The following is a 16131-nucleotide window of genomic DNA, read 5'->3' on the forward strand; positions in this document are numbered from 1 at the left end:
GCCTGTGCTCCGCAACAAGAGAGGTCACAACGGTGAGAGGTCCACGTACCGCAAAAAAAAAAAAAAAAAAAAAAAGTAAGAGCGGCTATAGGGCAGAGACCTGGAAAGGTCAGCACTGCCGGAAAGCTTTGCCAAAGCCTCAACAAGAAGTTTGTAATTCCTTGGACAGCCCCTAGATGCACCACGCTGGGACCTGAAAAGAAGCAGAGTAGCTGGGAGGGTGTGGCTTGCCTTCCTGTGGCCGGACCTAACCAGGAAATGCCAGGGAGTTGTTCGACAGAGAAGCTGAGGGTGCAACTGGATTAGGCACAGTAGGAAGCAGTCCTCAGGCCAATTGCATCCCACTCAGAGTGGGCCTCCTGGGCACGAGTACTCTCAGGGGTGGACCTCGCCTTAGTACCCGTCTTCTCCTTCCGGGAGAAGCTGTCATCACTCTAGCACCCCTCTTCCACAAAATAGAGGTGCTCTCTCTGGGGCTTCTTTCTCTCTGGAAGTCAGGGACCCTGGAGGTCCCTCTTTTTTAGGGATCTCAGACAGAAGGCATCCCTCTAAGTTGCCTCTCACGTTTCCTCTCCTCCCTCGAGAGAGAGGGCTGTGCGGGCCCCTCCTACCCCGACGTTGGAGGCGTTTTCTCAGAAGCCCCCATCTTCTTCAGGCTCGGGGTGGCGGCCGAGTTCTAGTTCAACAATGCACCGCGCTCGGCTCAACCAGCTGCGAGAGGGCAACTCCATGGAAACCAAAACATCACAACTCCGTGGAGATATCGCGAGAAGCACGGTGGCTCCAGCTGCTGAGAGAGGAGGAGCGAGGGCGGGAACAGAGAGCGAAGTGGGAGGAGCCTAGGCACTTCAGAGTCCCCCGCGGGAGATCTTCCCTCCCAGCGGCGCCCCCTCGTGACTGCGCTTTACATAATCGAGGCCGCGCGCGTCATAAGTGGCGTACTGCAGTCCAGACCGAATCAGAGTCGTAAGAAGCTCCGTGTTCCGCCCCTTCCTCCTTGATAGACGTCAAAATGAACCAGTGAACGGGCGTCCAGCGCCGCCGCGCCAGCCCTGGTCCGCCCGCACGAGAACCCGCCCGCCTGCCGCAGCCCGCAGCCTGCCGCCGCCAGGTTGTGCTTCAGACTGTCAGATAAAGCAGCGGGCCGGGCCGGTAGGGTTGTGAGCACGGCCCGGGCCGGACATGGCGGCGCTCTACGCCTGCACCAAGTGCCACCAGCGCTTCCCCTTCGAGGCGCTGTCTCAGGGGCAGCAGCTGTGCAAGGTGCGCGGGCTGGGGCGGCAGCCGGGAACTGGGACGCTGGAGGCGCGGCCCGGAGCTCCCGGTTCTGTGGGGACGCCCGGCGGGGTCCCCCGGGCAGGGCGTGGCAGGCCCGCCTAGCTGCGGAACCGCACCCGCTCCGCCGGGGGCTGGCGGGGCACGTGGGGGAGACCCGGGCCGTGTCCAGGCCCCAGCGGCCGGCGTGTCCGGGTGCTTAGCAACAGCGAGGGATTGTTCTCGGACCCCGTGAGGTCGGGGGAGGGGACAGCTGGTCCCCCGCTCGCCCTAGACCAGCCGCGGCGGAGATCCCTTTTGGGCTGGCTTCCTCCCGCGGCGGGGTCTGCCGGGTTTCAAGCTTAGGGACCTCCTGCCCCGCCTGGGACAGAACTCCAGAGTTGGGTGCTGTCTGGGACGAGCGTGTCGAACTGGGCGCTTCACGGGCACTTTTCAGCCAGTCCTAGAGTCGGAGGTAGCCAGGCTTTATAATAAAGCCCCACAGTCAAACGCACGAAGCAAAAGGATGATATTTCAGCTTCTAGTTAGTGACCTTCTGTCCTCGCCGTAACCAGCTGCTGATCAGTTTTTACCCCTGAAGGTCCAAGTTCTCTTTTTTTCTTTTAAGTTGCTTCATCTTGCTTTGCCTATTTAAATGAATAGAGGTGCTGTGAAGCGACAGTTAAAAGTCACCAAGCCGGCTGGAGAGTGATGTTGAGATATCTCCAGATAATCCAGAGTTTGTATCTCTGGTATGGCTAACTCGTAATTGTGTGTCATCAATGCTTTCAGTGGCCATGACTTTGTCTCTTTTGTTTACTAGGTATGAGAGAACTCAAAAAGTCAAATGTCTGAATGCCTTTTTGGCCTTAAAAAAATACATATTTGATTATATGTTTGTATATGTATATATTTATTGATTTTAAGGGAGTTTTATATATGTAAGCAATAATGATTTTAATTCAGTACTTTGGTTTCACAAGTGAACCTGCTCAAAAGTCACAGTGGCGGAGGCAGAACTGGACTAGAATCCAGGGCTTCTTATTCCCTAGGTCTGAGGCTTATTCATACCTTTGTTTTACAATTTATGACTAGTTCCATATAAATTCTTACTTAACTCCCACATCAATGCAGGGTGGTGGTGCCAGTTTTACAGACAAAAAAAATTAGTCCCAGAAAGTTTAAGTGACTCACTCAAGCACAGTGGCTATGCTTGGAATAGTACCCAGGTCTTCTGCCTCCTACTGAAGACTTTCCATTTCTGACTGCCTTTTAAAATTATATCCTCATTTCATTTCAGGAATGTCGGATTGCACACCCTGTTGTGAAGTGTACCTACTGTAGGACTGAGTACCAGCAGGAGAGGTACAGTTTTCGTTGACCATGAGCTTTTCCGTTTAAAATCTGTAATCGATTGCATTTCAATATACAGATTTGTAATCAGTTGCATTGTAATATATAGATCTGTAAACAAATGCATTATACACAGATTCTGCCATTTCCTGTTATAACACAATGGAAGTAAAATACACATATTGTTCCCTAGTTATTCATTAATTGCTTAAATTATTAGTTACTTATTTTTCACATCCTTGATAATTTTATATTGTGGGGTTTTTAAAATAAATAAATAAATTTATTTATTTATTTTTGGCTGCATCGGGTCTTCGTTGCTGTGTGCGGGCTTCATATTGTGGTGGCTTCTCTTGTTGTGGAGCACGGTCTCTGGGCACGCGGGCTTCAGTAGTTGGGGCTCGCTGGCTTCAGTAGTTGGGGCTCGCAGGCTCTAGAGCGCAGGCTCAGTAGTTGTGGCCCATGGGCTTAGTTGCTCCGCGGCATGTTGGATCTTCCCGGACCAGGGATCAAACCCGTGTCCCAGGGAAGCCCTATATTATGGTTTTGACATTTTTGACACTAAGAAACCAATCCCACAACAGTAAAACATGAGCCTTGTGCGCTAGTATATTTATATGCAGAGTTTGAAGAATTTATAAGCCAAAAGAAGATACTTTTGAAAATGTGACAATCTGATAAAGAGTTTGTTAGCCCTAGTTACATTTGAAAAAACTCACTTGCCTTTACACTTGCCTTGTGTGAATCTCATTTTGAAAAGTGTGAAAAATATTTAGGTGTGCATGAACACACATCTTTGGGGGTCTTTTTAATAGCCAGCAAAGTGGTTTATTGGTATAGTAAGTTAAAGTTTTGGGGAACCGTGGCTGTAGGTAATATTGCCTTAAGCAGGATGGGGTCTGTTTGCCAGTTCACACATGGACCCAGAAGCCTAATTTTGGTCAGCTTCATTTCAATTCTAGGAATATTTTCCCTGACATTTCGTTATGTATATTTTCAAAGAAAAAAAAGCTAAAAAAACTAGATAGTAAACACTCATCTACCCACTACTTGGATTCTACAATTTACACTTACTACCTTTGCATCTATCCATCTCTCTATCCATCAGTGTATTAATCCATCTTATTTGTGATGCAGTTTAAAGTTGGGGACATCAGTGTACTTGACCCTAAACACTTCGGCATGCATATCATTAACTTAGAGTTCATATTTGTTTATGGTTTTTAAATTTTTTTAGAGGTAAAATTTGCACACATTGAAATGCTCAAATCTTAAGTGCATCATTCGATGAGTTTTACAAACAGTATATATCTGTGTAACCCTAAACCCCATCAAAATATAAAACATTACTATCACCCCAGAGATTCTAACCCCAACCCAGTCAGTCCTCACCCTCCTTGCTTTTTCCAAGCAACTACTGTTCTGATTTTCCTTTCCACCATAGATTAGTTTTACCTGTTCTAGAACTTCATGTAAATGGAGACACACAGAATATACTCTGGAAGGTTTATATTTTAGCTTTTACATTTAGGCCTATGATCCCTTTCAAATTTATTTCTGTGTGTAGGGTGAGATTTGAAGTTTAACCCTTAATTCACACCATACATAAAAATTAATTCAAGATGGATTATAGAAATAGGTTTTTTGCATTTTTTTTCTAAAATGTCAAGAGCATTTGTATATATCGATACATATGTCCCACCCCTTGAGTAATAAATCTAAAATAAACCCAAATGTTCAACATCACAGAAACACTGATGCTAATCCTCTTTCTAGAGGTCTCTTTCAATGTACTTCACTTCCTGAACTGCCTTTTTTTTTTCTTTTTGGCCACCCTGTGGCTTGCTGGATCTTAGTTCCCCACTAGGAATTGAACCCGGGCCACGGCAGTGGAAGTGCTGAGACCTAACCACTAGACCCCACTGGACCACCAGGGAAGTCCCTGAACTGCCTTTTTAAAATGGCAGAAAATTGCCCTGGGAAATATTTTGTTTGAATATCTCATTTTAATTTAATGATTTTTACTTTGAGGTTTTTCTTTTGTCTTTCAAGTTTGTAGTCACTTTGATAGGAATTGTATGGGAAAAAAATCACAAAGTAGCAATATACTGGATTTTTATGTGATTTTGTTTTTAGCCTCCAAATATTGTTTAAACTGTTGTTAAACATGAAGCATTTGTTTGTACCTCCCTTTGTGAAGGGTTAGACTTTATTTGAAGATAATATTTTTTCCCCAGGGCAGTTTATCAGTTTAGGCATGTAGGTAATATTATGACTTGGATCTTCACAAGGGAAAGGGCGTGTTTATTTTTGTCAGTGCTTAGCTCTTAGAGAAATTGGAAATATTGAAAAAATATTTGGTGTTAGCATCTATTTCCCCACATCAGGGATTTTCATATACTTTTACTTATAGAGGAGAACATAGACAGAGTAAGGTCAACATGGATAGAGTCTCTGAGCTTATATCCCAAACACAAATACTTTACTCCTCATCTCGAATTTCTCAGCTGCTCATCTGAATTGAGGAGAATTAATTTCTTTTCTGCTAGTCCATTTTGGTCTAACATAATATTCTTTTCAGCGTCCTTTGCATATCTGATAATTTTACTTAGTGGTACTTGGAGATGTCATAATCATAAATAACTCACTCTTCATTTTAACCAAAGCCTCCTTGAATTTGAGCTAATAAAATTTATAACTACAGAATAATTAAAAGAGTTACTGGCCAGATACTCACCCTTCAGTTAATCAAATGTCCAAACCATATTCCACCTTGGCACTTAGTAATGAACAAATTCCTTGGACTTAAGGAAGAATCAGTTTTCAAATGTTGTAAGTAAAACGATTTTTTTCTTATAAAGCCTTGTGTCTCTTTCTTCCTTAACAGTAAAACCAATACAATATGCAAGAAATGTGCTCAGAATGTGCAGTTGTATGGAACGGTAAGTAGGGTTTCTCTGTACCTAACAGTCAGGTCTCTTGGGACTGTACATTCTGTGGACTATTAATATAATTACAATATTTTTATTAGAAGACCTAGTTATGCGTAAAAATGTTCTCAGAAAAATTTATGTAGTGTTTTAGCTTTCAAACTTAGCTAATACTTAGTATTAAGGAGTTCTGTGTTTATAGTCACTGTGGCAGGATTGTGATTATAATTTTCCTTGAGAAGCTTCAGTAACCAGTATGTAAAGAGAAGGGGAATGATGAATCCTATGACGTGACCTCTTTGTTTGGTAACAGTTGACTATTCATTTTGATGAATGATTTTTTTTCTTTCAGTGTTAGGGTTCAGCATACTGTGTCCTTGCAGGCATTCTCCCCACATGTTTATACACGGATAATGTCAAAGAGGCCTTTTCAGAAATTTGGACGCACTTGCTCGTTTCTCCAAGAGCTGGTTCTGTTGAATTGGTTAGAGAAGTCCCAGCATATATGCTAATGGGTTTTTGTTATTTGTTTATTTATTTAAAAATCAATAGTCCTGTGCAGAAAAACACTTTACATGGTGTTAGGAATTGGGCTTTATTGGATCAGTGTAAAAGGAGATTTATGAAGTTGGGAATGCATTTTTACCATGACTAATGAACTATGTATAATAGAAATCATTGCTTTAAAAAATGCACTGGAAAAAAAAATGCGCTGGTATTTTACAACATACTTACTTGACACTTTTTTTTCTCTTTAAGCCCAAACCTTGTCAGTATTGCAACATAATTGCAGCATTTATTGGCAACAAATGTCAGCGCTGCACAAATTCGGAGAAGAAGTATGGACCACCATATTCTTGTGAACAGTGCAAGCAGCAGTGTGCATTTGACAGGAAAGATGATAGAAAGAAGGTAAATCTCTGTGTTTTTCTGGATATTTTTTTCTTTCAGAGAAACTAAGGTGGGCCAATTGTGTTAAAAAGACATATAACCAAGATTGATTTCTCAGTTCCTCTCCAAATTCTGTTATTGACTTTGAAGAAGATATTCAGTCTTTGTTTTCTTCATTTATCAAATGTGGACCATTATATTATAACATTTCATAGGTTAGTATTTCATGAGAATTTGAATTACAGTGTTCAACATCCCTTATGAGTGAAGTGGTGATTGGCAAAATTCTACAAAACTCTTTAAAGGAGAGATTGTGACTTAAGCAGGATATAGTCTGTTACCAGTTTTACTGTCTGGCTCTTTAAATGTTTCTGTCTGTTGAAGTTAAAGACCACAAGAAGATGATATAGATAGACCTCTATATGGAATGATGGTACCTTGGTGGAATTAAAATGATTTAGATTTGGTCTGTTTAAAACCCTCAAGTGGCTTCCAGTTGCACTTAGAATGAAACCCAAACTCCTTCCATAGCCTGCAAGGCCTGTACCTGACTCTCAGTCTCATCTTCCATCACACTCCCCTCCTCCTCCCTTGGTCCAGCCACACTGGCCACCTTTCAGTCCTTCAGATATACCAGTCTCATTTCCACCTTTGTGCCGGCTGGATTTGCCTGATACACAGCCTTCTCCAGAGTGTCATAACTGGTTCCTTGCGTCAAGTCTCAGCTCAATTGCCAGCTTCTCACAGAGACCTTCTTTACTAACTCCCCCGATCACTCTATCATAGTACCCTGTTTATTGTCTTCATAGCATGTAACGTTATGAGAAATTATCTTGTTTGTTTACATGTTTGTCCACCCCCACTAAAGTATGAGTTCTTTGTCCATCTGTTTTCATGCTGTATTACCAGCAGCCTGGCACATAGTAGGTACTCGATAAATATTTTTTGAATGAAAGAATGTAGTACAGAAACATCTCAGAGATGCTTTTCAGAGATGCTTAGGCTCTCAAAAGCTGATTCGTGGTAACCAGATTCATTAATTTACAATGGGAGGAAGTAACTTTCCAGTGACCAGAATACTCTTCCCTGAATCAAGATACTAGAGAAGCTGAATTAGTAATCAGAAGGTAACATATAATAATAGTTGGAGTACAAGCTTTTTAGTCCCATAGATCTGGGTTCCAGCCCACTTCTGGCTTAGTAAAATTATTTACTCCTGTTATACATCAGTTTTGTCATCTTTACTGTGGGAATAACAGTAGCTACTTCACAAGGGCATAGGGAGATTTAATTGAGATAGGTATATAAAACAATTTTGAGCCTAGCATATACTATACTTCATTAAATGGTACCTATATTATTATTAATTGGATTACACTAGAATTCATTGTTTCTACTTTCTAGTTACAATCCTATCATAAGAGCTTGCGTATTTGTAGGCATCCTCAATCACCTATTTATAAACTTCAGGAGGGCCAAGCTTAGGGATTGAGAGTGGATGATCTGGACTCAGAGTGCCTGGATTGAAATCTTTGTCTGTCACTTATTTGTTGTGTGACTTTGGGCGAGTTAATCTATCAGTGCCTCAGTTTCCTCATCCGTAAATGACCTCATCGTTGTTATGAAGGTCAAGTGTAAACCCCTTCAGAAGGAATCTGGCACATGATAAGTACTCAGTGTTATCTATGATTATTTCTTTATGATAGTTTAATTCTGAGAGGGTGATTTTATATTTTTAAAGTTTGTGAAGGAGAGATCTGAAATAAAGTGTCCTGTGGTTCAGTGTGTGATTTTCATGTTTAATGTTGGCTGTCTTTCAGTGCAGTTGCTTTGTTTTCAAACCCTTCTTCAGTGAAAGCTCTTTCGTGGAGAAGGTCTCCTAGAGTTTTTTTTTTTTTTGGCTGCACTGGGTCTTTGTTGCTGGGCGCAGGCTTTCTCTAGTTGCGGCGAGTGGGGGCTACTCTTTGTTGCAGTGTGTGGGCTTCTCATTGTGGTGGCTTCTCATTGCAGAGCATGGGCTCTAGGCACGCGGGCTCAGTAGTTGTGGCTTGCGGGCTCTAGAGTGCAGGCTCAGTAGTTGTGGCGTACGGGGCTTAGTTGCTCGCAGCATGTGGGATCTTCTCTGACCAGGGATCAAACCCATGTCTCCTGCATTGGCAGGCGGATTCTTAACCATTGCGCCACCAGGCAAGTCCTCCTAAAGTCAGACCTTCAGGCCATATCCCATAACCATGAAACGCAGCAAATTGAAGTTTGGTTTCAAAATTCATTTATACATTCATTAACAAATAATTAGATGCTTATCATGTCTCAGACACTGCTCTGGGTGTTGGAAATACACTGATGAACTAAGCAGAAGAGACCTTATTCTCTCAGAGCTTTTATTTATGTGTGTAAGAGATGGATGAGAACAAACAAGGAAATAAATGAACACAGATTTTAGGTGTAAGTGCTATAAGGAAATAGGGTATATGGTAGAGAGTGACTGGGGAGGCCAGTTTTGATTGGGCAATCAGGAGGACCTGCATGGAGATAAAATCTGAGCTGAAACAGGAAAGATGAGAAGGAAGCAGCCATGGGAAGCTCTGGAGGGCAAAGATCCTGGGAAGAGAGACCAGGTATGAAAAGACCCTGAGGCAAGAATGAGCTTGGCAGATGGGAAGAACAGAAAGAAGGCAGAGTGAACAGAGAATGAGATTATAAAGGCAGGCAGAGGCTACATTTAAGTCAACATAGGCTATGGTAAAAAGTTTAGATTTTATATTTTAAGGTGAGAAGAGACATAATCAGATTTACATTTAAGAAGCCCTCTTTGGCAGCTATGTGGAAATGGTTGATCTGGAGAAAAATAGCGAGATCATTTGGGTGGGTCTTGCAGTTGTGACAGGTAAGAATGGCTTTGCTTGGGTGGAAGCAGTGGAGTTGGAAAGAAGTGGATAGATTCAGACGGATGACTTGCTAATAGGTTAGGAGAATAAGGTGCAAAGAAGCTTTTGCTAACAAGACAGATACTTTAGGTAAATGATGGTCTGGCTTACCCATGTTCAAGATGGGGCAGAAGATCTAATTTAGAGGCAAGACATGAAAACTAAGATTCCATGAAATATCAGCACACTCCCTCCTCAACCTGAGTAACTGCAACCAGCTCTGCTGCCCTGCCACTTGTACCAGGCCACCCCACAAACTTACTTTTGCAATCTGAGTGCTGTACAGAGGCACCCCAGGTTCAGAGGATTGTGGAAGCCCCATTCTGCTTTCCTAGCCCTGTACCCTGCACCCTGGTACAGAGCTGCTTCTGCCCAAAGTGATCAACTTTTTCTAAATCAAACAAAGTGCCATGGTAGGCCACCACCAGGGATTGGGGCCCTGGAAGCTACTTGCCCATCAGTCTTTTTCTGGAGACTTTTTTTTTTTTAACAGAAGATATTGGGGGTAGGAGTTTATTAATTAATTAATTAATTTTTGCTGTGTTGCGTCTTCGTTTCTGTGCGAGGGCTTTCTCTAGTTGTGGCAAGCGGGGGCCACTCTTCATCGCGGTGCGCGGGCGTCTCACTATCGTGGCCTCTCGTTGCGGAGCACAGGCTCCAGACGCGCAGGCTCAGTAGTTGTGGCTCACAGGCCTAGTTGCTCCGCGGCATGTGGGATCTTCCCAGACCAGGGCTCGAACCCGTGTCCCCTGCATTGGCAGGCAGATTCTCAACCACTGTGCCACCGGGGAAGCCCTCTGGAGACATTTATTTCCATCTGAGAAAAGATATCCAGCATACCATTTTATGAGTCATTTATGAGGTATTAAAGCTAAAGTATAGGGCTTCCCTGGTGGCACAGTGGTTAAGAATCCGCCTGCCAAGGCAGGGGACACAGGTTCGAGCCCTGGTCCGGGAAGATCCCACATGCTGCGGAGCACCTAAGCCCATGCATCACAGCTACTGAGCCTACGCTCTAGAGCCTGCGAGCCACAACTACTGAGCCCATGTGCCACAACTACTGAAGCCTGCGCGCCTAGAGCCTGTGCTCCACAACAAGAGAAGCCACCACAATAAGAAGCCCATGCACCGCAACAAAGAGTAGCCCTCACTCACCACAACTAGAGACAGCCCATGCACAGCAACAAAGACCCAGCGCAGCCAAAGATAAATAAATAAAATAAAATAAATTAAAAAAAAAGAAAAGGAAAAGCTAAATTATAAATTTTATGTTTCATCTTCTGTCTTCTCTTTTCCCTGCTGTGTTTTCCTTGATGAGCACCATAGAGATATTTGTGTCTTTTGAAATTCTTATGGGAACTTTGCTCTGGTCTGTGATAAGTTGAAGAAAAACAAAATACAAAAATATATAAAGTTAGCTCATTTTTATTTTATTTATTTATTTAAAAAATTTTTTGGCCATACCACACAGCATGTGGGATCTTAGTTCCCCACCAGGAATCAAACATGTGCCCCCTGCAGTGGAAGTGTGGAGCCTTAACCACTGGACCGCCAGGGAAGTCCCCAGCTCCTATTTTATTGAGCAATTTTTATGTACCTTGCACCATGCTTTACCTACATTATGTCACTAGATCCTTGCACCAGCCCTCTGAAGTAGGTTCTATTATCCTTCATTTTATAGATGAAGAAATTGACCCCATGAGTACCCAGCTGACTTCCGTAAGGTCACACAGCTTGTAAGTGGCAGATCAGGACTTAACCAGAGGTTCTAGCTCCTAATACCCATGTTCTCAGCCACTGCACTAGCACATTCCTTCTTCTTTATCTTTGTCTCCTCATCTTTCAGGTAGATGGGAAATTGCTATGCTGGCTGTGCACACTTTCATACAAACGAGTCCTTCAGAAGACCAAAGAGCAGAGGAAGCACCTGAGCAGTTCTTCCCGTGCAAGCCACCAGGAGAAGGAGCAGTACAGTCGACTGAGTGGTGGCAGCCATTATAACAGGTAACCCCGAGATGCATGAGATAGGACTAGAGGTGCTGGGAGGCCAGATGTAATACTCACACAATTAACCATGGAAGACACCATTTTGTCTAAATTTTCCTATTTTCTCTCTAGTTATTAGTCTATAGAGGGAATCTCCTTTGTCGTAGTTTGTAATTCATGTATCATCCAAGGGCCAGAGAGACTTCCATAAGGCATCAGGATTTTCTGACTTGGTTTCTGTTGTGTCTTAAAAGTTTGTGGAACTTACTCCACTTTAACATGTAACGTTCTCCCCTCCGTTAGAGTGGGTTATCTCCCTAGAAGATTGGACATTTCACAGTCTGAGGGATGCAGCTTTTTTATGCATATTGGCTAGGAGATTGATAGCTATTCTAGGTTTGTCCTTGTGAGATCCAGTCAAAATGATGTCCTTTCATTATTGTCTTAAGCTTCGTTTCAGAGTATCTGTAGAATTGTTAAGAGTTCTGGCTTTGGATTGAATCCTGGGTCTGCCAAGTTTTCTGTATGGGATATTGGGCAAGTTTTTTCATCTGTGAAATGAGGGAAATAATAATATTACCTCATGGAGTTGTTGCAGAAATAAATTATATAGTATGTGCATAGTGATTAGTTTTATAACCGGCATATAGGAAGCTTCAGTACATTTTAGTTATTCGTTGTTATTATTACCATTGTGATTTTCTTTGTTCATTGTTAAGTACTTTCATGAGCCAGATTCTCTGCAAGGAATGCAGAGATAAGTAAAAGACTCACGCTGCTATCCAAGAGTATGCAGTCTGGTAGGGAAGACAGACCTGTAATCAAATCATTGCAGGATAATTCGATGGGCATCACAGTGGAAACATGTCAAAATACAGGCATAAGAGGCAGTGGTAATTAACTGCCTTGGGAGGTTAGGGAACGAAAGATCAGAGAAATGCTGGTGTTGGAGCTAGATCTTAGGATGGGTCAGAATCATCAGATAAGGAATGGGCAGAGACACTCTAGGCTGAGGGAATAGCATTTGCAAAGACATGGAGGGCATGAGACCACACGGAACTTGGGAACAGCAAGTCCTTTTATTTTGCTGGAGCTTATGATTGGGAGCTGGAAAATGGGAGGAAAAGGAATCCAGCAGACCTGGTAAGGAGCATGAACTTGATCTTAGTGATCTTAACGGGAAGCCACTGAAAGGATCTATGCAGGGGAGGGGCCAAATCTGCATTAAAAAAAAAATTAACCCAGACTACTGGGGAGAATGCATTGGAGGAAAAAGAGGCTGGGGCCTAGTTAAGAAGCTTTTTTGGTAAGAGTCCAGATAAGAGATGTTAATAGAGAACCTCAACTTGAGGCAGTGACACTGAAGAGGCAGATTCAGGAAGATACTTTAGAAGGAGATTTTTGAGTAAATTAGATAATGTGATGAACAGATAGATGGGCAGGAGCTGGGTGAGTAAAGGACAATTCTCAAATTTCTTACTTGGGCGAATGGGTAGATCCTTATCTGAGAGAGAGTATAGGAAGGGGGAAAAAGAAGTTCAATTTTGGAAAGTTGAGTTTAAAGCATCAAGAAGAATTATTTAGCTCTTTTCCGTGGCACCTTGGAGGCAAACGGCTGCTTCAGGATGAAGCTGAACATCTTTCCGAGCCACTGTCTGCCGGAAACTCACTGAAGTGAACTATGAACGCAAACTTTGTACCATCTGTGAGAAGTTTATGGCCATGGAAATTGCAGCTGATGCTCCAGGTGAAGAATGGATGGGTTGTGTGGTCCAAATCAGTGGTGAGAGTGACAAACAAGGGACCATGAAGCCGGGTGGCACGACCCACAGCCGCGTCTGCTTGCTACTGAGTAAACAGCATTCCTGTTACAGGCCAAGGAGGACTGGAGAAAGAAAGTGCAGATCTGTACAGGGTTGCATTGTGGATGCCAATCTGAGTGTCCTGAATTTGGTCATTTTGAAAAAAGGTGAGAAGGATATTTCTAGATTTGCTGATACAACTGTGCTGCATTGCCTGGGGCCCAAGAGCTAGAATCTGCAAACTTTTTAAGCTCTCTAAAGAGAATGATGGGGCTTCCCTGGTGGCTCAGTTGTTAAGAATCTGCCTGCTAATGCAGGGGACACGGGTTCGAGCCCTGCTCCGGGAAGATCCCACATGCCGTGGAGCAACTAAGCCCGTGCGCCACAACTACTGAGCCTGCGCTCCACAGCCCGTGAGCCACAACTACTGAAGCCCGCGCACCTAGAGCCTGCGCTCTGCAACAAGAGAAGCCACCACAATGAGGAGCCCACACACCGCAACGAAGGGTAGCCCCTGCTCACCACAACTAGAGAAAAGCCCGCGTGCAGCAACAAAGACCCAAGGCAGCCCAAAATAAAAATAAATAAATTTATTAAAAAATAAATTAAAAAAAATAAAGAAGATGATGTCTACCATTATGTTGTGAGAAGGCCCTTAAACAAAGAAGGTAAGAAACCTAGGACTAAAGCACCCAAAATTCAGCGTCTTGTTGCTCCACATGTTCTGCAACGCAAACGTCGGCATATTGCTCTGAAGAAACAGCATGCTAAGAAAAATAAGGAAGAGACTGCAGAATATGCTACACTTTTGGTCAAGAGAATGAAGGAGGCCAAAGAAAAATGCAAGGAACATATTGTCAAGAGACAGAAGCTGTCCTTGGTCAAAAAGAAGACGTTCTAAGAGTAACAAATAAATAAGATCTGACATCCAAAAAAAAAAAAGAATTATTTAGTGGAAGTTTAGCCTAAACTCACAAGAGAGGTTTGAACATGAGCCGTTGGTAGCACATAAGAGTCAGTGGTAGCAGAGATTAGTTTAAAATGTGGATTTCTGTGGCCCTACCTCAGAGTTTAATTCAGTAGAATCTAGGATAGAGTCCAGGAATCTGCTTTGTTTTATAAACATCTCAGATGATTCTGATGCAGGTGATCTGGGGAACATCATTTCTAGCCACTATGATAGATAGTTGTTAAAACCATGCTCTTGAGTGACACGACTCAGGTTGGAGGCTGAGAACAGATTCTAGAAGGACTCAAGAAGGATGGAGTGAATATTTGAAAACCAAATATCTGATCAGGGTTAATATCCAAAATATATAAAGGACTCAACAGAATGGTGTTTCCTGAAAAAATTAAAACTATCATATGATCCAGCAATCACTCCTGGGTATATATCTGAAGGAACTGAAATCAGTATCTCATATTCATTATAACTTTATTCATAATACCTAAGATATGGAAGCAACCTAAATGTCCTTCGAGGGATGAATGGCTAAAGAAAATGTGTATATACATACAATGGAATATCCAGCCATAAAAAAAGAAGGAAATCCTGCTATTTCCTACAGCATAGATAAACCTGGAAGGCATATGCTAAGTGAAGTGAGCCAGAGAGAGAAAGACAAACACCATGTGGTATGACTTTTGTGTGGAATCTTAAAAAAAATAAAGCTGATTTCATAGAAATAGAGAATAGAATGGTGGTTGCCAGGGGCAGGGGGAGAGGGAAATGGGGAGGTGTAGGTCAAAGGGTACAAACTTTATAAGAAGAAGTAGTTCTGAGGATCTAATGTGTAGCTTAGTGACGATAGTTAATAATACCATATTATATGCTTGGAAGTTGCTGAGAGTAGATCTTACACGCATTCTCACCATTAAAAAAATAAAAGAGGGAATCCCCTGGGAGTCCAGTGATTAGGACTCTGTGCTTCCACTGCAGAGGGCATGGGTTCAATCCCTGGTCGGGGAACTAATATCCTGCAAGCCACATGGTGCAGCCAAAAAATAAAGTAAAAGAATTAAGTATTCGAGGTGATGGGTGTACTAATTTTCTTGATCTTGGTAATCATTCTATAATGTACATGTATATCAAATTGTCACCTTGTACACTTTAAATATGTACAATTATATTTGTCAGTTATTCCTCAATAAAGTCGGGGGGGAAATGGATGGCATGGTCAGTGGTATCAAATATTGAAAAGAGGCCAAGTAAGAAAAGGTCTGAAACATCCTTTGGGCTTGGCGATTGGACATCCATCAGAGTAAAAGGGTTGCAGACTAGTTTTAGGGGGAGTCAACTTATTGGGGCTCAAACTGATCTTTAGTGTTGTTGTGGGACTCAGACACCAGAAGGATTCACAGAAATACAGTGAGGAAGAACTGGACTTGGAGTTCAAATATGTCAGCCTGGTGTCTAGTCCCAGCTTCACTGCTAACTAGCTGTATATCCCTGGGTAGGTCAGTTAACCTTGATGAGCCTCAGTTTATGCAAAATAGAAATAATCCCTTGTATATACCTCACGGTATTATAAGATACATGTGAGACAATGAATGTGAAAATACTTTTTAAATTGTAAGATAGATTATACTTCTGAGGTTTTATTGACTCTCTTCTCATATAGTATATTAATAAGCATAATATCAAGGGCAAGCACCAATTTGGGGGAGGACTATAGAAACGAGCTACCCATGCATCCAGGACCTATGAAATCAAGACTTTGGTGGATTTTGATGATCAAGAATAATTTGCTCTTAGATCTTAGATCAAGGCCACCTGGACATTTGTGCTTGTTGTCTGTTTCACGCGGACAGCGTGCCCCACCTGACCTCAGAATTGAAAGCTTTACCCCCTTTAAGTAACAACACAGGTTCATGTGTGTTCCTTGTGTTATGCTGTATTTTTTTAAGTAAAATAAATGAAAGAGAAGAAAAAGAATAATTAACTCTTGCATAGAATGGGTATTACATTGGTTCCATTTGACAAGACTT

The 16131-nt window shown here is 42.5% G+C and overlaps 1 protein-coding gene across 2 annotated transcripts in view; it reads left to right on the forward strand.

The window, feature by feature from the left end:
* The first annotated feature begins 1182 nt into the window (after positions 1–1182).
* Positions 1183–16131, forward strand: part of FAM76A (family with sequence similarity 76 member A) — a 25230-nt gene continuing 10281 nt past the window's right edge. Inside the window, exons 1-5 of one of the 2 annotated variants that reach the window (XM_065877351.1) lie at positions 1183–1263; positions 2555–2619; positions 5495–5549; positions 6297–6449; positions 11202–11359. In XM_065877351.1, the coding sequence (XP_065733423.1) occupies positions 1183–1263; positions 2555–2619; positions 5495–5549; positions 6297–6449; positions 11202–11359 (512 nt within the window). The remainder of the gene's footprint in view (positions 1264–2554; positions 2620–5494; positions 5550–6296; positions 6450–11201; positions 11360–16131) is intronic. The other variant, XM_065877360.1, reaches the window with a different exon arrangement.

This window comes from Phocoena phocoena, chromosome 1, assembly GCF_963924675.1.
Source record: "Phocoena phocoena chromosome 1, mPhoPho1.1, whole genome shotgun sequence".
In the NCBI taxonomy this organism is placed as follows: Eukaryota; Metazoa; Chordata; class Mammalia; order Artiodactyla; family Phocoenidae; genus Phocoena; species Phocoena phocoena.